Below are 20,975 nucleotides of genomic sequence, written 5' to 3' on the forward strand. Positions count from 1 at the left end.
GAGAAACTATCAAAAAGGCGACTTTTTTTTAGAGAAATAAGAAAAAGAAAAAAAAGTTATTATATTATATCCTATAGCGCAGCGCAGCGTTTTTGTTCCTCCAGGGGTCGTGATTGCTACTGTGTATAGCCTCTCGGTCCAGCTGCTCTTTTGTATGAGCAGAGAGAGAAAAGAGATATATACATTTCCATTCAGGTATATGATGAACAAGAGAAGAAGAAGAAGAAAAATAAAATACTAGACACACACACTGAGGTGCGATAAGGAATAAAAATAAGAAGAAAAAGAGGATCGCCAAACGTCCATTGACAGCGAAGAAGGTCCCCAGAATTTTGGGTGAAATGTTTTGAGGATTGTCTGCTGTGTGGCAAATGCTGCGGGAGGGTTCGGAATTGTTTTGAAGAAGAAGAAAATATCTAAAAGTCGAGAGAGTAGAGTTTTTGAGAGTGTATATACACACAAGGACAGGTAGCCAAGAGCTGGCCAAATAAGGTACGGTCGTCTGCAACTGGAAACGGTGGGGAGGGATGAAGGTGGTGGTGGTGGTGGTACTCTATTCCGGCTGGCCTTTTTTTTTCGAAAGTAGGAGGTGCTGCTGCTCCTATAGGAGAAGAAGAAGAAGAAGATGGAAAAGAAAAGAATAAGAAAGAAAAAGGTTCCCCAAAAAAGGGAAGCCAAAAAGAGACGAACGAGATGGTCAAAAGAGAAGCTGATGATGAAGACAGAAGAGGAAGAAGAAAGCCAAATAGGATTGGGTGAAACGAAAAAGAAGAAGAAGAAGAAGAAGAAAAAAAGTTTTTTTCTTTCGTTGCCCAGCACCACCAGTCCCGCTCGCAAGACAAAAAAGGGCAACGGGATATAATCAAACCGGCCAGCAGCAGCAGCAGCACACAGCTCCGTGTGTATAAAGAAAGAAGAAGAAGAAGAAGGGGGGGGGGGAATGGTTGTAATAAAAAGAAATAACAAGTCGGAGCCTCCCTTTTTTAGGGGGCTTCTCTCTCTCTCTCTTTCTTTTGGTCCGGCATTAGATATTTCTTTTTTCCAGCAACCTGTTGCGTTGTTGGCAAGCGGCCTCTCTCTCTCTCTCTCCCGACGCTTTCACGTTTGACTTCACGCACCTTATTTTATTGTATTTTTTGTTTCTTTTTGGCCGTCTCGAATTATTTCTTTTGAGGGGGGGGGGGGACCTTTTCCCCCCAACTGGACCATCGTTCAGCTCACCTTTTTTATTTTATTTTTTAAAAAATTAAATTTCTTTCCCCCAAAATTTTGTTCTGTTTGTTTTTTTATTTTTCTTCTTTTCCGGTTTTTTTATTTTTTCAATTGGGTGGAGGGTGAGGAGGAGGCCAGTGACTTGTGTTATAGTCAATGGATGAGGAGGAGGAGAAGAAGAAGAAGAAGAGTTCAGGACCGGTTTTGCCACCTGCCAGGTAAGAAGAAACGAATGGGCAGAAGGTAAGAAAATAAAAAAAGGAGAATCGAAAGAAAAGACAAGAAAAAGAAAAGCCCTGGCCCAGAAAATAATATCAAAAGGAGTCGGTTGGACGCGAGAGAGGGTGAACGGCTGCTACTGCTGGGCCAGCTAACGCGATCTTGTGTATGCAAAGCGCGTGAACACACTGGACACAGCCAGCCAGCCAGCCAGCCAGGACATAGTCTATTATAATAATACTAATATTATATTATATGTAGCTCCTTCAATACAGTCTAAAATGAAAAGAGCTAGACAAAAGTCAAATAGTAGCTAAACCTCATACACTTGTTTCTCTTTTCTATATAACCATTTACATCCATCTCATCTGTTTTTCACCATTGCAACGATTGATTGCAATGAACGAAAAATTCCCGACCGAAAAAGGTCATCGGATGTGCACACAGGAAGACGGGCAAAAAAAAAGAGGAGCGCCAACCTCGTCGGCGCGTGACTAATCATTTGCGCCGCGAAACGACCCTGTGCTCACATTTGTACATCATCCATACAGTCTCGAAATATATCTAAGCTAAATTCATATCATTTGACCGGACTTGCCAATCAAAGTGGCTGGAATGACCTACATGGTGTAGAGCAGAGAGAGAAAAAAAAGAGCGAGAATGGAAACCCGAATAAAAGCCCAGGTTCATTGATTTCTACTGGGAATGATGGCTGCTGCTAGCCTATCTCTCTTTCTATGCATACTACACGTCTGTGAGCTGAAAGAAAATGGGTTAGATGTTAGTAGAGAGGAGCCCGGCGTGAGATGGTGGACGTTCAATCTTGCCTTGCCGGCGGCTACGAGGTGCGCCAAGGTTGTTACAAGCGCCTGGTTGCAGCACGTTAAGAAGAAGAAACCAGCACATCGTTCTCTTCTTCTTCTTCTTCTTTTTCTTCTTTGCAACGACGACGAAATGACTTGTGTGTGTGTAAAGGGCCACAGATTTGGTAGTGGCCGCCAGAGCTTTCTAACTAACGTTTGGCCGTTTCCCCAAAGGCTTTTCCAGCTATTCCTTTTTTTTTCTTATCTTTCTTCTTCTTCTTCTTCTTCTTTTATAAATAAGGAGCGAAGGTTTTTTCTTCTCCGGCTAAAGGTGCGCCAGCGCTATTCAACTCCGTCGTCATTTCTCTTTACGAAATATTTTTTCTTCTTTTTTTCCTCATCTCCCCTTTTTCATTCATCAAGGATTTTTCTTATTTTTCTTATTCAATCAAAATGTACGGTCGGTAAACGTCGGGTCGATCGATGAAATTTATTTTTTTGAATAAAATTTTTTTTTTTTTTAAATATGTGGGAACTTGTGTCAGACTCGTCTGCAGAGGTCAAAAGTCTAAAAAAGATTTTTTTTTCTTTTTCGTTTTGTTGTTTTGTTGTTTTTCCCAATTCATGTTGTTGTTGCTGTCTGGCATTCCGGGTTGTTGCTTTTGGACTATTGACATTTGTGGCACGAGTCAAGCCTAGGGGCCTCGTTCGCTCGACTACGGGTTCATTCATTGCACATATAACAAACCGAACAAGAAGAAGAAGAAGAAGAAGAAGAAAACAGTTCCTCCTCGTCTATGTCACTGCCGGGCATTACCCAATTTCCCCCCCGAAAAAAAAAAAGATGATTGACGCACAATAGAATATATATATAGGTAAAAATATACTACATATAATGCATAGCCGAGGGATGGAATATAAATCCATTGAAGAAAATATCAAAAAGAAATTTTTTAATTTTTTAAAGTGAAAAAAATCCCAAGAAATTGCGAAACTTTTATTTTATTTTTTCTCGGATGGGCTCGTCATTAAGTCTAAAGTTATCCCGCCAGCAACAACTAAAAAAAGAAAAAAAAAAAAAGATTCGTGAATAGAACAACGAAAAAACATAAAATAAAAAAAAGCACGGCCCTAGGTGTGTGTGTGCCGTCCGGCTGGCGCCGTTGTGTCGACCCGGGTTTTTCTTCTTCTTCTTCTTTTTGCTGTTGTGTTTTTTTTCTCTCTTCTTGTTATTGTTGTGGTGGTGTTTTTTATTTCTCCTGTCGACCATTTTTCCTTCTTCTTCTTCTTCTTATATAGTCGCTCTTTTTTTCTTTTTCAAAAGAACGAAGAGAATGAGTGGGTTGTTGTTGTTGTTATGGAGAATTTCGCACCAGACTGTCTTCATTGATCTTCCCCGTCGTCCCGGGTTTTTCCTGTATACTTTTTCACAACCTCGTCTGCCCAAAACGAATTTCGAAAATAAAATAAAAATCAGATTTTTTTTTTTTTTCCTTTCGACTTAAATGTCCCATTTCCTGTATAGGAAATTTAATAGTTGGCGGGCCCCCCCTATTTTTCCCTCTGATGGGAGGGTTCAAAGTCAGCAAGGACAGAGGAGCTAATTCATCCAACGTTATTGACACACGGTGGAGAGACAGGTTGAGGCTCTCCGGTGTGTGGTGACGGTGCTGGGAGATCCTGTTACGGGTGCAGCTGATATCAAAGGGAGAACAACCTGCGTGCTAGATTATTTAAAACCACTGGGCACTAGGCACTGGGCACTGGGCAGGAGGAGGAGAAGGAGAGAAAAGTTGAATGAAATCAGGTTCGCTGGTCAAAATCTGAAACCCAAAAGGAGAGGGGATAAAAAGAGCGAAGGCGAGTGGGGAGAAGAAGAGGAAAAAATAGGGCGAAGAGTAGTGTGAAAGGAGAATGAGAATAAAAGAAAGAAAGAAAAGGAGAGAGAGAAGGCCGATTCCTCCTATGAGGAGGAGAGAGAGGGTGGGTGCCATGGGTGGGGTGGGGTGGGGGAACAGGTTCGTGAGGTCACGGCTCACTTCCAAAATGGACATGAGATAAATCTGTAGCTCGGCCAGCTGATAACAACAAGAAAATATTAGACACGTCCACTACGTACACATTTCAAATGTTTGATTATTACATAAGGCACAAAATCAATTGGACCTTTCCTTTTTTTTATTTTCTCGAAATATTTTATCGGGTCAATTGTTCAACCCGTAACGGAAGTCCCAACAGCCTACAGCTGGAATAAGGTGGAGAGGGGGGGGGGGAGCCCAACAACATCCGGGCACATTTTAAAAATAAAATTTTTTTAGTTTTTTTCTGGGCGTGGGAAATGCGATGACCACAAAATAAAAAACCTGTGGACGCGATCGGTGTGTTGCCTAGGCAACGAGAGAGCGTGGGCGTGGAACTTTGAACCGCCCGGCCGCCGGCTGCATCGATTCGGTAACCCCATTCGGCACACACACACACACACAACGAAAAAATATATATCTAACTAAAACGTAGCCGGGCGACAACAACTTCTTCTTCTTTTCCTCCCGTTTAGTAGACCCTTTTTGGTGGTTGTTGGTGGAGAGAATCCAAAAAGGGACGGGTCAAAGTGGTCGACATCCGGTCGCGCGGTTTTTCTTCTTCTTCTTTAAGATGAGAACCGTGGGGAGTTGGTTGAGGAGGGGGAGGGCAACATGCGGGGGCAGCACAGCAAACCCCCCTCTCTCTCTCCCAACCGGGCTGTGCTGCTGCTGTTGCTGCTGCCAAGCTTTAAAAAATATATAAAAACCCGCCGGAAGTGGCTCGTCTCCTTTCTCTCTCTCCACAAACTTTGTACGAGAACCATATGTCATGGCCATGGGTCTGTGTGTGTGTGTGTAGCCAACGGCTTCTTTTCCCATTCATATCTCTTCGGAAATATACATCTATTTGTATATTTCGTAGAAGAATAGAAAAACCTTTTTTTTTTACTTTTAAGGTCGATTGACCTTTCAATCGGGTAGAGAAAAAAAGGGTTGAGGTAGTTTGGCCCTTCCCCCCAACCGGAAGTAGCATTCTGGTTGGGATATAAATTCAGTCACAGTGTCAATTCACGATATATTTTGCACAAGTGTAACCTTTTTCAATATATACAGTAAATACATGGGTAATTACAAAAACACACACTGTCAGCATTTTTCCTTATTTTTCTGAGAGCGAGAGAGAACATCTTTTTTTTCCATACGTAGAAAAACACAAATCAAATAGAGAAGAAAAGAGAAAGAAGAAGCAGGTTTTTATTTTAAATTTTTTCGGTCCATGCCGGAGAAAGAAAAGAAACGATCAGAGAGAGAAAGACAGACGTTCCAAGGAAAAAGAGGTAATCTGATGAAATAAATAATTGTGGCCGCCGAAAGATAACCGAAAAGCTGAACCAAAAGTCGTCGTAAATTCTCTTTTTCTCCATCCAGTTATTATTATTATTATTATTATTATTATTATGTTTTGTGTTTGTTTTCTCCCATCGTCGCTGGATTTATATAAACCAATATAAAACGCCATCGAGACAGGTACAGAGAGAGAGAGAGAGAGACCCAAAATAATATGGTGACATTTGCTTGATAATTCAGACTAGACAGAGGACTTTGGGGGGGGATAGAAATAGAGAAAGAAATAGAAAAAGACACGCCCGTCAAACAACCTGTTGTGGGATTTTTTCCCTAAGACATGCCAAAAGACGGTGGAAATTTGACGGAACAATTTTAATATGTGTTTTTCTTTTTTTTTTTTAATTAAATTTTAGTGTGACATTTTACGTTTTTTTTTAGTGTGTGTGTAGAATTTTCTCGTAGTTTTGTACTCCAACATTCAACCACTGATCTTTCTGCTTATGTACATACATACATATGATGGATGTATCTACATAGAGCCACGAGAAAAACAACAACAACAATCTGAGGGGGGAGGAAATGTGTGTGTTTTTTGGGGGATTTCTTGGCCGTTTTTACATTTGTGTCCTCTTTGGTTGCGTCAAAGTCAAATTATTTCGTTTCACACCCGAAAAAAAAAAAAAAAAAAAAAAATTTATTGGGAGAGGTGGATGAAAATGGGAATCTCCATCCATTTTGGTTGAAAAAAACAAAACAAGTTGAGTGCGTCGGGAGGGGGAATAATAAAGAAGATGGGGTGGGAGTTGAAAAAACAGATTCATTTTTCTTTTTTCTTAAATCGAAATATTTTAAATATCTAAAAGTCGTTTTCCCGACGAATTGGGTAGAGGCTGGACGACGACGGCAGTCTTGCCCGTTGGCTGGGCAGAAGAAGAGGTGGAGGTATGGTTGGGCCGTCTTTGTTGTTGTTGTTGATGCTGCTGATCACATCGGCATCCGTGTCGGGTGCACTTTTGGTAGCACATTTCCACCACTTTGACACCTCCTTGGAGTGGCCAGTAACAGAGTAAACACGGCATGACCAGAGTCAGAGAGGCCAGACAACCCCAACGGGCCATCCGGTGGTGGCTGGGCACACACGAGCACGGGGCGTCGGCGCACGATCCTCCTCCTCCGCTGGCTGATGTTGTCGTTGGCTGGTGGTGGTGGTATCGACGCCGATGGACGTCGTCATCTTCGTCATCCTCATCCGACGCCGATCCGCAATGGTAGAAAAGTCCTTTGACACAGCAGAGACACGAGACGTAGTCGACGCACGATTCGGCCGAACAGAGGCACTTGTCGCCGCACAACCACTTGGACGGCAGGGGGCGCGGAGTCCGACAGGATAAACAACGGCAGCGATCACAATCCGGGCAGATGACGGAATCGCCACCTCCGCTGCTCTGACTGCCCGGAGACGAGAAGACCATCCTCGACGTCGACGATGACGTCGTTGGGCAATTGACATCGCGACGGCAATTGGCAGCAGCCGACGACGACGACGGAGTTGTGTCTTTGGTGAATTGGGCCGGCTGTTTGGTGATGGGCAGCGATCGTCGTGTGCTCTGCAATCGCTTCAACGACGGCGACGTCAATGGCGTGTTGCCCGTGTTGTTGAACGGCAGAGACTTGGTCGACGACGACGACGTCTTGGACGATTGGCTGCCCAGTGGACTGACCAGCGCCAAATGGTCGTGCGGAGAACCGCTAATGTGGATGTGCGTTTCGGCGTGCAGAGGCGTCGTCGCCCGCAGTCCGCCTTTCAACGGCGTGTCGATGTACTCGTTGCGGACGCGCTCGCCATCCGGCCGCGGTTGCGACAGCGTGATCACTTCCGCCGCTGCTTCGACTGAACTTGTCGTCGCCGCCACTTGTAACGATCGACTTCCGCTGACATTTGCGGTGGTGTAGGTCGTCGGCGTCGTTGATTGCCGGAGGGGCAGAGTTGGGGCCGGAACTCGTGGAACGACAATGGGAGACGTGGTGGGGGTAGTAGTGGTGGTGGTGGTGGTTCTTCTGGGCGGTTGGATTCGAACGGCCGAGCCTGGAAGAGGAGCCGGGCGAGCGGGAGCCATGGGCGGAATCCTCGACGGTCTGTCTGGCAGCAGCTCCATTGTTCGTCGATCCAACATTTCTTCTTCCGGACTGACCAGATTCCCGCGTGTCGTCGATGGACTGCTTTGAGTGACGATGGCATGGTTTGCCATGAGGCCACAGTCTCTCTTGTTTTCAGCAGACCACCAGCAGCCAGTCGTCGGCCGTCGGCACTACGGCAGTGGCAGTCGCCAGTTTTCCTTCCGTCGTGCGTTGCACTTTGGACGACGCCACCTCGCGGACGATCCGGCGGCTTTCACGGGACAACCTCGTCGGGTCTTTTTCTTTTTATTTCAGTCAAAATTTCGGGTCGTCGGATGCGCGCGCGCGCGCGCCCAAAATTTTTTTTCTCTTTTCCAACTTCACACACTCACGACACGACACACACACAATCACAGTTAGGATGGGAGCCGCCACATTGCCACTATTTCATTCACCTTTCATCCATCGAATCTTATCCTCTCGGCTCCTATACTCTCTCTGGGCTGTAATTGCTTTACAAAATAATCAATAAAAATCGAGTTAGAAATTTCCAAGTCTCAAAAGAAATGTCGCTGAGTGTGAAACTCACCTTTGAATCAGTGTGGGCAAATCCGTGTGTGTTGACCGACGAGTTTTTGATTTCTGTCGTGTTGAATAATCCAATTCTTGAAATAATTCCTCAGAGAGAATTTTATTTTTGGGTTTTTTGTTTTGTCAACTTTGTTATTTTCAGATTGGCACACACGCAGGAGGATAGACACACGAAGAGAGAGACACAAAAATACACACGACAAGATGGCGTCTTGACTTGGCGAAAAAAAAAGGAAAAAGAATTTGGGTTTCTTTTTCGAAATGTTAGCGCGCGATTGTTTTCCCGTGTGTCGGCGCGGTGGAATTCCTCGCCCAACGAGTGTGAATAATCAGATTGTGTGTCTGGTAAGTTTTGAAATGGAAACGTACACGGGGGAGTGCACACGCACACACACACCAGTCACACACATACACAGTCACACAACACACACGAGGCTGTCGGGCGCCCCCGTCTTAGGTCTGGGCGCACGGTACACACGTCTAAACAGCTGGAACGGGCTTGAACGACTGGAGATTTTGTGAATCGCCTGGCCCACAATGCGCCCACCAGATAGAAAGGCGAGAGAACTGGCAGCGCCACCGCTGCCAGTTTCCTGCCCACCCCACCACCACCCCACATCACCTCATCCCGGTGGGAGGAAACGGCGCGCACCCACCCCCTTCCTGTTCCAACATTTCTCCCATCTAACCGTTAGAGGCGCTGTGGCGCTCCCACCCACCCATCCCCCCTGGCGGGGCTTTTCTTCAAGGACGTGTACACACACACACACACACACACATACCCCGAGTGTGTATGTTCGTGAATGAGTTAGCCACCCACCCACCCACTTTTTTATTCTTTCTCTCTCTCTCTTTCTCTCTCCTTTCGTTCCACCACTTCCACCACCACTTGTCGTTTTTTCTTTTTCTTCTTCATTCTTCTCCGTTTTGGCCTCTCCCTTTTTCGGACTATACTCGGCGCCAAGCCGACACCAAAGTTTCAACGTCTGTCCAATCCCAACAGACGTTGGTGTTTTAGTGACATTTCGCCGACATTTTCTACGATATTTCAAGTTGCAAAAGAGTGGAGAATGACGTTGGCCGTCGGCACAACCAAGTCGTCGGACATTTTCGCTCGTCCAAATGACGGACTTCATTCATTCGGAAATTGCCATCCCCATCTGGACTGGACTGGTGCACACGACTTGTGTTGGCCATTGCCAACATGCCCCGCGTCGCTCCCAAAGCGAAGCGGTTCGTCTCTGTGCGCGTCTGCAGTCGGAAAATGATGTAACGAGCAGCCCATGGAGAGTTTGTGCGTCGGTATCAAATAATTACAAGTCAGCAAAGAGCAGACGAATAAACCGAAAAAATAAAAATTTTCTATTTCGTTTTTATTTTCTATTTTTTATCAATGGGATAGAGAAAAATGCACATGCATCATACACATGCCGAATGAATGAGACCGTGTTATCATCGCGTCGCCCAAACAGGTGTGTGTGTGTGTGTGTGTGTTCATTGTCGAACCAGTTAAGGGTTAAATTGTAATCCATTTCAAATCGAAACTGGTTCACACCATATCACGGCAGGCGAAAAAAGAAAGAAAAACAAAATCTTTCTCTTCTCTCTCGTTCAATCCCGCCCGTTGTTGTATCTAATAAAGTCTCCACACACACACACACCCAGCAGAATGTGAATGGCACGTGAATTCTCGCTCATTCATCCCTATAGAAACAGCCACTGAACTGCTGCTGAGCTGCTGGGCGAATGTAGAGAGAGAGAGAACGATCAAACGTGTCTTGAATGAATGACCGAGATGGACGAGAAAGTTGCCGTGAGTCAATGGCCTTGCTGTTGATTCGACACAATCAACCCGTTTCCAATCAAATTCGTACCGAGTGTCAATTGGCTCTTGTGTGTGTGTGCGCTCAGCAGACAAACAACCAAATAATAAAAAAACCAGTCGATATCCGAATAAGCCAGCGGGATAGAACGAGAGATAACGAAAATCAAATAATACGAATATATATCAAATAGAAATGTGTGTCTGATGAATGCAAGTATATATATAAGACGAAAGTAAATCTCTATAGAAATGATAAAATACAAAAGAAAAAGATGAGAGAGCTGAGCCTTGGCAGCCCGGCGCCACTTTATGAATGAAATGGTTGGCCTTTCGTAATAATAAAAAAAGAGAGGCACGTCACACTATTTCTATTTAGCCTTGTCCAAGTTTATATAGACACACACACGGGATATACACAAGATGTATAATAATTGAACGTGTATATAGAAAGAAAGGAGACTTGCCTTGCCCGTGGCCAGCAGCTATCGACAATGGCAATTTACTGGGCGCCACATCAGCCAAACCGTTTCCCTTTGCCAATTCATGTAAACGCCAAAACTAAAGGCGAAGCTCCAAAAGTAATTTTTATTTTTCTGGCCAAGCCGAAGGTAGACAACAAAAACATTCTCAATGCCGGATGCAAATCGCCCAGCGACCTCGCAGCTTACATTCCTTTTATTTTCTTTTTCTTATTTTACTATATGACTACCAACTATTTAGTGTTTGACACGTTAGACTTTTTTTGTTGTTGTGTCGTGTGTGTTATTTCCCTGGCGCAAGGACTTGTGTGTAGCCTTCCCCAGTGTTGTAATCTAATCAGCAGCCCAGAGTCGCAGCCTGGACTCTCTACCCTCCCTCACTAGACTTGTGTGTGTGTCTATAAAAGCTGATTGCTGCTTTGCCTCTCTCTCTTCTGAACAAGAAAAAAAATTGGAGAAAAATAAAAAGAACTTTGTTCATCATCAATGTGTGTGTGTGCCGGTATAGCGAGGGCCAGCGTGACTAGATGTATACTCCCTCCCTTCCCCCCCAAAACTCCCGACGACGACGAACGAACGAGAGAGTCAACATCTCGGCTCAAAATAGAAACGACTGTCGGGGCTCGTGTTTCTCTCTCTCTGGCTGCGCCGGCTGCTGCTGCTGCTGCTGCTGCTGCTGCTGCTCCCATATATACTAGTATATACTATTATGCTTGCCCCTCTCTCTTTCTCTCTCACGCCAGTGACGTCATTTCCTGAACCCATCCTCTTTTCCTCTCTCTCTCTCTCGTATACACTTATCAGCAGCGTATATACACTGACGACAAATAACCAAAATAAAATGCTTCTAAAGTTGTCTTCACAAAAAGTTGTGTTTAATGGACGTCAGATCAGATATACTTGATTCCACCGGTGGAAGCCGAAAATTTCTCTCGAAACTGAACATGTATATTTTTTCTGGTGGACAGCACAGGATGTGTTGCCCCCTCAACAAGGTAGCAGCAGAGACGTGACTCCGTGACCAGACGGGCGAGAGGAAGTGCCTCATTCATTTATAGTCTAGTTATATACGATGATTTTGATTCGACTGGTATTTGTCCTCCTACCACTATATAACACCCCCTTCTTCTCTAGCAGCTCAGCAGCTCAGAGACAATAGAACCGGACGACGAGTGGAGAAGAGCGGATGCCGAAATTTCAAGCCGGAAGCCTTTCCGGCTTCAAAAAACCCCGGCTTCTTCTACATTTCTTTATGGGGCCAGCAGCAGGATACACTCCAGTTCATACCATGTTCTTTCTTTTTAAAAAATAATCATAATTTCGATGAAAGTTGCATCATCGTTATCTGTCTATAATATATAATAACTTTCCAGTTGTGTTTCGGCGAATGTAGGAACAACGTCATCGAACTCTGCGCACCCATGGCTAGACAAAAAAAGGATGATCTAATCGAATTGCCAAGCCCAAATAACACACGGCCTCGACTACAAGTGAAAATCTTTTTTTCTTCATTCTCAAACAGCTGTCGGATGATGAGCGCATGCGTGCCGGAATTTTTATTTTTTTCCCTTTTTCTTTTTCTCTCAATGGAGTTGGAGGAGGAGGAGGAGGCCAGGAGCCAAGACTTGCCAACGACAACACAATGGTCCATTAATGCTATTGACAATTCCTCCTCCTTTGCTTACGCTGGAATGTGGCGGCCTGTAATGTTACCACGCCCTCACTGTTTTCGCCGGGCCATTCATGCAGAAAATACCGAGCCCATCTCTATACTCCTGGGCTCCTGGGCTGGGCTCCTGCTCCTGGCGCCAACCATCAAATCAATCGATACCGAGGCTATATGGCCCTTTTGTTAGGCCATTTTTTTGGGTTTGGAATTTTTTTTTCTCTTTTTCTTGAATGGGCGCCGGTAACGATCTCGGCCGATTATTAGACGGCGAATCGAATCGCTTGGAACGTCCTTTACTTTAGAGGTGACGGGCAGGAAAAAGAAAATCAAAAGAAGAAAAAAAAACAGTTTGGAATGGGAAGTGGTGACCCGGTTATCTCTCTTTTGGAATTGGCTTGTATTTTCTTTTTCTCCTTCGACGCCAGTCTTATTTCGTCTCTCGAATAATATTTATAAATCTATAAAGTGGATGGGGGGGCTTTATGGCGTGACGGTGGCTGGCCAGGTCCAGCTCAACACAATGAATTTTGCTGTGGAAATGGTGGAGCAGCTCAATTGGCATTCCTCGGCAGCACGGCGAGAGAGATGATGGTGGTTCATTCACATATTTCTTTCTCTTCTTTATACTCGCTTTCGGCCCTCATGCTCTCACTGTATAGTATACGCTGCTGCTGCTGCTGGTTATAATATCGACGTCCTCAATCGGTAGTGATAAGATTTCATCACGACCAGTCGTTGCCCTCGGCGCTGGTATGGTGGCGGAGTAACACGAACCGCTCAATCATTTCCTCTTCTTTGTTTTCGTCGTTTGTATCTCTGTGTGCACGACTCTCTCTGCACACACACAGACAGCAGACCAGAATCCAACGTTCATCTGGATGGCCTTGTCGCACAACAACACACACACACATCCAGCGGAAGCGAGGACAACCTCAAATCAACACACACACGCTATACAAACGCAAGGCCGTCAACCGGAAGTCAGTGTGGGCGGCACCAAATCAATGAAAGGGGAGAGAGACTCCGGCCCTCCACACGGCGTGGACATTCTACCCCCTCCGCCCCCGCATTAGTCCCAACAACTCTTGTTTCCCCCCCCTTCTACCACTCATGAGAGATTTTATTGATTTTTAACAGAATGGCTCTGACATCCGACACTTTTATTTTTTTTTAGCCTATTTAAAAAAAAAAAATTTTAAATAAAAATCCTGTTCCAATAGTCGCTTGAACGACGCAAAATGTTTGGTTGTATCCAGCCACACACACAAAAAAGAATCCTGGCTTAGGTATATATCTAGATCGATAACTGGCGCTGGTCTATTTATAATTCTGCGGGGGTGTGTGGGAGGGGGGGGGGGGGATCCTGCGCAATCGGACAGTGACCTTTTCCAGGCACTTACTGGGAAAAAAAAAAGACAAGAGTCGTTTTGGTGATGTGGCAGATATCGATCGATCAATGATGATGATGTTCCAACTACATCTCTTAACTAGAAAGTCTTAATAATAATCCTTATTTCATTGACAACTGAGCCCCGAACTCTCTCAACCATTTGACAAGTAGAAACCTATATAGCCGACGGGTGGGGGGGGGGGGGGAGGTTCGACTTTCACCTCAAAAGAAGCTCTCAAGTGTCGCCCTTTCTCTCTAGCGTGTCTGATGATTAGTCTGGCTACTTGATTAGTCTGGGGGCAATTAACGAGGAAAGGCCAGTGAACTACTAGGAGGAAACAAATCAGATACGGCGGTGTCTTCTGGACGTTGTATTTTGGCTCGTTTGAACGGACAATCAACATGACCAACGTCCTGGAAAGGAAAAAAAAAGGCTCTCCAGTATGGATATTTTGTTTTTGACGGGATATCGATCCAGTTTGGTTTTAAATCTGACACGCCGGGCAACCGGCAGCTTCCACCAATGAATAGTAAAGAGTTTTTTAAGAGGAAACAAGGAGAGGTCATCAAAACTGAATCATCACAATATTTGAAAGAGCTTCTTCAACTCGACCATCAATTGCCAGTCGGGTTTCTGCAAATCGTCTCGGAAATATTCCTTGCAGGCGTCGATGGATTCTCGGCTAATCTAAACTCGTCCAACAAACAAACATGAATTAAGATTCACACAATTTCTAATCATTTTTCCAAACGACAAAATTTACCTTGGAAACCAACAAATCCGTGTGGTCGAAATGACGTCCATAAAGTTTAGGGCTGTCGCCAGGCGTGGGGCTAATTTTGATACAAACTTCTTGACCTTTACGGGCCGTTTCGATGGCTTTGTGATTCACTTCAATGTTGGTCACGATCCCAATGCAGACAAACTGAGGAAATAATTCAAACAAAAAATAATCAACAAGACCGTTGAGAGAAGATGGCACGTAAATTTGTATCCATGTGGTGGGAAACAGAGCGGAAAAATAGCCAGACGCGTAGAAATGTTCTGAATGGGAATTTTCACGAAAACATTTTTCATTGAGAGAAAAAAATAGAAAGGGCGGCGAGTTGGACCCACACACACACACAACAAAAAAAAAGTTGGTTTTGTGGTTATAGCGGGTTGGAAAAACCACGTGCGAGAGATTGGCATTTTTTTTTTCTGGGTTGTTTTTGTTCCAAGAGCGGAACTTTGCATGACTACCTCCGAGTCTTTGTCGTTGGGACGCCAAAGCGACCGTCGGGCGTGAATGGAAGACGGGAATTTGAATTGTTTTGACCGACAGCCGCGTCCTCGGCACCATTTTTCATTCATTCCTTCTCCTGGCTAACCGTTAACTAAAACACTGGAAGCCATTTCTAGTTTTCCCAAACGTTTTTTCTCCTATTCAGTTGGAAATGATCATTTTCTCTGACATTGGGCGACCGGAAGGAGTCGGGCCAGGCAGGCTGAAAGAGGAAATAGATATTTTTCTTTTTCGGCAGGAGCCAGAGAGAAAGAGCGTACAGGAGCACAGGACCAGGATATAAATAAATAAATATTGGCCTGAGCGGAAAGGAGGGTAAGTACGTCACGGCGGAAGAGGAGCTCTGCTGCTCTGCTCTGCTCCGCTCGGCTGTATAGTGAGCGAACGGGAAAGAGATATGGCGGTGGGAAATGTGAGCCAAGCTAAGCAGGAAGTAACTCATCAGCTCTGTTGTCATTCCACTTCCTTTTTTGCCACTTCACACACTCCCCAAGACCGGCGAATTCTCCAAACCTCCTCACATTTCGTCGTCTTCCCGGATGGACACCATCGCCTCCGTCTCTTCTCCAGGCACAACAAGGTACAATTCAACATGGTAGTAGTAGTCACTATAACTGCGCACGTATCAATCAGCGTCCAGCCGCCCCAAATCGGCCAGGTGCGAAGCGACGCCCTTCCTCCTACTACTACAAAATGGTGGTCATCCAGTCGAATTCAGAAGAATGAACATTTATCTTGACAGCTAAAGAAATCATCTACTTTCCACTTGTCGCCCGGTGAAATTCAGATAAGGGGGGGAAGGGAGAGAGTATACAAAAGTTTTTCTTTTCTTTAAACATACCTCATTTCCGCTGCTTGTAAAAAAAGAGAGAGAGGGGGGAGACAGGTAAGAAGGAAAAAAAAGGACACGGTTCAACAACCAATAATCGCACAGAGGTCTATAGAGAGGAGGCTAAGGTTAGTAAGATATGGAGAAAGGAAATGGGTGGCAAAGAAGGGTGGTGTGTATTTAATAGATCTTTTTTTTTTGTCGTCTACTTATTTTCGCCCATAATTTTTGGTTCTCCCTTTTTTTCTCCTACCTTTTTTACCAACAGCAGGTAAATCTGTATTCAGCTGCTACTAGCCGGAGAGCTCGAGGTCCCCCCCTTTCTCCCTTTTTTATCTCCATTCTCCACCACTAAAGCCTAAGCCGGTTTATTTCAAGTCTAACAACAAATGGTTCACTTCCGCTGCTTCCATTTCCATTCAGAAAAACCAGGGGAATCTGGCTGCGCAGGACGGGAGGGGGGCGGAGGAGGAGGAGGGCTGGCAAACACGCCAAAAGCCTCTAATTGGACTGTCAAGTCACGAAACATTATGAACGGCCCCATCTCCAGGATTCCTTTCTATCATTAGCTAACTACTCGAGCTTGAAAAAGAAAACCAAAAAGAAAAAAGGAAAAAAAAAGGACGGAAAAGTCAGTGGGGAGGGCCACTGAAAGGAGAGAAGGCGGTGTTCCGTTCGCAATCTGACATCCGGTAGCCATTTCGAAAAAAATAAAAAAAAAGGAGACCGAGTTTCTCCCCTCCACTACACACACACACACACACACACCAAAGTGTTTCATTTGTCCCTAGGTACTTCCTTTCTTTTCTATACAAACTATATCCCGACTACTATACACGCTCTGGAGAGACAAAACCACAATACTTTCCGAGTTGACACTCGGGTGAAACCAATCATTTGACCTGAGAGAGTAGTAGACCTCATTCAGATTTCCGCAACCTTTGAGTCGGCAATTCTTCGGGGGGAGTTTGAATCGAGACAGGAAACGCGCATTCGTAACCTACCGTCTCACCTTAAAAAGGAAAAGAAACAAGGTTTTTTCTTACCTCTTTGGTCGGAACGCACAACGGTGTGCCCTCCTTCACAATCCCGTTCTCCACCACCACACCAACCACGATCGGGTCTCGAGTGTTGAAAATAAACTACAAAAGATAAAAAGAAATTCCATGAAGTTTGAGGAACAAACAAACAAAAAAAAACAAGGACACATATTTTTATCAACGTCAATTAACACAGATTTCCGTACTTTGGCGGCAAAAGAATGGCACATTTTTAACCTAAACTTGTGCTCGACATAAAGAGTGGAATAAATTTCCCAACGTTACCTGAGGGAGAATTCGTAATTTGCATGGAAAAACGGCAACATCTTTGAACTCTTCCCGCTTCTTGGCCTTTAACTCGTCACGGTATTTCATAAAACTGTCAAACAGGTGATAGATAATATCAGCCTGGAAAATTTTGACTCCAACGGAATCTGCCATCTCCTGAGCGTCACGTTCAATTTTTACATCAAACGCCAGAATTACAGCATATCTGCAATAATTCACCACGTTAAAACTTGATAATATTAAAACTTTAAAAAAATATAAGTTACTGGGCATTATGCTCCAACATGGTTGAAGCTTTCATGACGTCCTTTTTCACCACAGGGCCGATGCGAATGTTGGCATACTGAAATATAATGTACACATTTATTTATAATGGGTCTTAATATGATGTGATTATTTTTTCTTACAGGAATTTCAGATGTTTTCAGGAACTCGAGAAGGGCTTCTAGGGATCCTAGAGTCGAAGCTTGAACGTAGACTCCTCGATCCTGTAATTTAATTCGACCCAAAGCAGATTTCAATTCGTGTGCTACTTCTTCCTTGCAGATTTCCACTTCATCCGGGTGGTAGGCAACAAGTAGATTCAACCCGGCGATGGCCTTTTCCAAATCTTTGGCCGTGATTTTCACACCCTGTGCTGCTCGCACTTCCTTGGGCTCCGTGTATGTATTCTTAACTCGTAACTCTTTCATGGGTTGCGGTAAGAGAAGAGACCGAATCTGTGTCACAATGGGTCCGTCGGTTCCTGCTAAAACAATTGTGTCGCTTTCGTGCAGAGTTCCATTAATAAGAATGATGTCGACCGTTGTTCCGTAGCCGGGGATGGCCTTTACTTCTAAAACAGTCGCCTGAAGCTCATCGGTATACATAAGCCTTTTAGCTAATGCGGTTTGAGTCAATTCTACAATGAGCGACATGAGATTTCCCATGCCGTCACCGGTAGCAGCACTTGTTGGGACCATGGAAACATACGATCGTGAATCGGGATTCTCATAGAAAACGGCTGCGTTCATCGACTGTTCGGCTAGCTGAGTAATAACCAACTTGGCCCTATCTTGAAACTCGAGTTGAGTGTTCTTTGCCTGCGATTTGATTAAATCCTTGACATCTTTTTTAGGATTGGAGATCCAATCATACAACCTGTACATTTTAAAATAAAAAGGTATTAGCATATTTGTGAAAAACATCCAATAATAATACAAAATTACCTATCAATTTTGTTAAGGGCTACGACGAAAGGAGTTTTCTTTGCTTTAAGCAAGTTGAGGGATTCGATAGTTTGAGGTTCGAGCCCGTGCATAATGTCGACTACCAAGATAGCAATGTCGCACAAGGAAGAGCCACGAGAACGTAGATTACTGAAAGATTCGTGCCCAGGGGTATCGATAATGAGAAGACCCGGAATTTTTAACTTCATGTCCTGGAAACCGATAACCATTTTGGACTGTTCACGAATGGCTTCAATCGGGACATTGGTAGCACCAATCTGTTGTGTAATTCCACCAGCTTCACCATCTTGAACGTGGGTTCTACGAAGTTTGTCGAGGATTTTTGTTTTACCCGTGTCTACGTGACCCAATACACAAACAACCGGAGCACGTAAAACTTCAGGATCCGTGTTCTTTTCAGCCTCGTCTCGTCTTTTCTATGAAATGGAAACAAAACAAAAAATTACCAGATGAATTTTGATTTCATAATTCTGGCCTTTCACATGGAAGTCCATTTCAAACTAATGACAAACCTGAATACGATTTAATGCCCTTTCTCTCCTGGAGAGAGCATCTGTCTTTTTGCCATCTTCGTTATCTGAATCACTACTGTCGTCAGAGTCATCCTCTTCGTCAGAGTCATCGGAATCTTCACTCTCCGATTTCGACTTTGAATGTGTCGTCTCAGCAGTCGTGGTTGGAACAGGCTCTTCCTCCACTTCTTCCTCTGAAGATGATTCTGCATCCCACGATTCTTTCACTTCTTCTTCCTCCTCTTCTACCAATACTTCACTTTCGCCATCTGGTTTTTGCTCAGCTTTATTTTCTTCGGAAGTCGTGCTCTCGTCAGTTTGAGCCACTGCTTGTTGCTGTTTGTTCGTACGCACTCGTGTACCAGCCCTGGGTCGCTTTTCTCCAATTAAAGGTACGTCAACACCTTTTAGAAAGAATCGAATGTAAAATTTATCAAATAACAAATTGTCATTAATTGATAATATTACAGAAGTTATACCTTGCGCTCTCAATATCTCCAGAGATGCTTGTGAGCGAGCCTGCGCTGCTCTCTGCTTGGGAGTTAGGAATTTTCCTTCAGCCTTTAGTCGATCACGTTTTTCCTTCTCACGTTGTTTTTTAAGGTCTCGTCGTTCTTGTTCTTTTCGTTCTTGCTCTAATCTAATTCGCTCTTCTTCTTCGGCTTTTCTTTCTGCCTCTTCTTCTTCTCGTCTGATACGGTCTTCTTCTTCCTAGAGGAGCACGAGTTAGTTTCAGATTGCATCAGCATTATTTTAAGTAAACTTACTTTAATTTTCCTTAAGGTCTCTTGCATTGCTGCAATGGCTTTTTTTCCTGGGCCACCTTTTTTATCTTTTTTGGGGTCAACCTTTTCTACTTTTTTCTTGGCTTTTTTATTCTTTTTATCATCTTGATCCTCGTCCACTTCTTCAACCTTTTCAACAGTTTCAGAAGCTTCATTAGCATCATCATCCTTGCCTTTCTTCTTCTTCTTCTTCTTTTTCTTGTCAGAATTTTCTTCCTCGAACAGATCTTCTGCAGGCTCGGGTTCAGCAGTGGCTAGCCCATCTGATTCCTCCTTTGCTTTCTTAACATTTTTCTTCGTCATTTTTTACTTGTTATTAAAGATGTTTTGTTGCATAGATGAACTTGAAGTTCCAAGGTATTATGGTCAGTAACCTGAAAATAATTGTACCAAAATGTGTTACATTAGCACTTTTGAATCTTACCACATTTAAAGTCTAGAGACTGAATTTTACATATGCTTATAAAGTGAAAGTTGGTGAACAACAATTCTAAAATGAACTACTGGCAATGATGAACAATCATAACAGATGTTTAGGATGCTCAGGAACGCCGTCCTACTAATTCAGCCATTTAACTTTCGAATATTTAAGTTCCACATCTACAAATCACAAAGTTCTTAGTGATTTATGAAAAATACATACCAAAATGAAACAGACACGAGCAGTCTTTACTCATTAACTCGTCTACACTCTCAAGCCGGAACGTTGCCATGTATTGCTAAAGAACTCTGGACACAAAATTTGCATATCAAAATTTAAGAATAATATCATAACAATAAATGTAATGGTAGTAATAATCACGTTATGTTTAATATTTCATGCAACAAAATTAAATAGACGCTATTTCACCGAGGCTGTATAAAACGGGATTCCATTAAGAAAACCAAAAACATTTCCGTTTACACGTATTAAAAAAAAACTTGTATAATGCCTTTAAATAAGACCATTGCGTAGCTGGCTTGACAACAAATAGTGATCGGGTGAAGTCAATATAAAGCCAACAATAAATCATACCAATGACATGCGGGAACGGGAGTAGGGTAGTGCACGTCGTAAAGCAGGTGATGCTTTACCACCTGGGATGGCCTCTGCTGGTATTTTCTATTCCATTAATTTTTTTGCTGAAAACGTATATACACTGTACACGTGAATAAACAAGGAATATTAAGGACGATATCAGTTCACTCGATAATGGATTCAACACAACACCCCCCACCCTGAAAAAAAAAAGAAATAATAAATATAAAAAATTTTAAATAATACCAAAGTTTCTTATTCAAACATTAATTAAATATTAATGTGGGCACTTTCGTAATTTTTAAACTCATTTG

General features: G+C 43.7%; 2 protein-coding genes across 3 annotated transcripts; both read right to left on the reverse strand.

Annotated features, from left to right (window-relative positions):
- Nucleotides 1-5,313: 5,313 nt before the first annotated feature.
- Nucleotides 5,314-8,843, reverse strand: LOC124344534 (protein sprouty-like). Its single transcript, XM_046798099.1, has 2 exons — nt 8,310-8,843; nt 5,314-8,232 (listed from the first exon to the last, which is right to left on the reverse strand). Exon 2 carries the CDS (start codon nt 7,849-7,851, stop codon nt 6,451-6,453), a length of 1,401 nt encoding a protein of 466 aa, XP_046654055.1. The 5' UTR covers nt 7,852-8,232; nt 8,310-8,843; the 3' UTR covers nt 5,314-6,450.
- Nucleotides 8,844-14,030: 5,187 nt separating this feature from the next.
- Nucleotides 14,031-20,389, reverse strand: LOC124342327 (eukaryotic translation initiation factor 5B-like). Of its 2 annotated transcripts, none has more exons than XM_046795294.1 (11): nt 20,287-20,389; nt 19,626-20,017; nt 19,338-19,569; nt 18,859-19,262; nt 18,326-18,762; nt 17,525-18,257; nt 17,384-17,460; nt 17,115-17,322; nt 16,836-16,931; nt 14,439-14,600; nt 14,031-14,362 (listed from the first exon to the last, which is right to left on the reverse strand). In XM_046795294.1, the coding sequence occupies exons 2-11, from the start codon at nt 19,944-19,946 to the stop codon at nt 14,255-14,257; spliced, it is 2,778 nt and encodes a 925-aa protein (XP_046651250.1). In that variant the 5' UTR covers nt 19,947-20,017; nt 20,287-20,389; the 3' UTR covers nt 14,031-14,254. The 2 variants fall into 2 exon arrangements, with proteins under 2 accessions (XP_046651250.1, XP_046651252.1); XM_046795296.1 differs by lacking the exon at nt 20,287-20,389 and adding an exon at nt 20,098-20,266.
- Nucleotides 20,390-20,975: the final 586 nt, after the last annotated feature.

This window comes from Daphnia pulicaria, chromosome 6 (assembly GCF_021234035.1).
Source record: "Daphnia pulicaria isolate SC F1-1A chromosome 6, SC_F0-13Bv2, whole genome shotgun sequence".
In the NCBI taxonomy this organism is placed as follows: domain Eukaryota; kingdom Metazoa; phylum Arthropoda; class Branchiopoda; order Diplostraca; family Daphniidae; genus Daphnia; species Daphnia pulicaria.

Bases quoted from the DNA above. Each gene is read 5' to 3' on its own strand.
- LOC124344534 (XM_046798099.1), bottom strand. From the start codon at position 7,851: ATGGCAAACCATGCCATCGTCACTCAAAGCAGTCCATCGACGACACGC.
- LOC124342327 (XM_046795294.1), bottom strand. From the start codon at position 19,946: ATGACGAAGAAAAATGTTAAGAAAGCAAAGGAGGAATCAGATGGGCTA. The intron at 17,461-17,524 runs GTAAGAAAAAAT...ATTATATTTCAG, and splicing joins TGAAAACATCTGAAATTCCT to TATGCCAACATTCGCATCGG. The intron at 14,363-14,438 runs GTAAATTTTGTC...GGACGAGTTTAG, and splicing joins CGGATTTGTTGGTTTCCAAG to ATTAGCCGAGAATCCATCGA.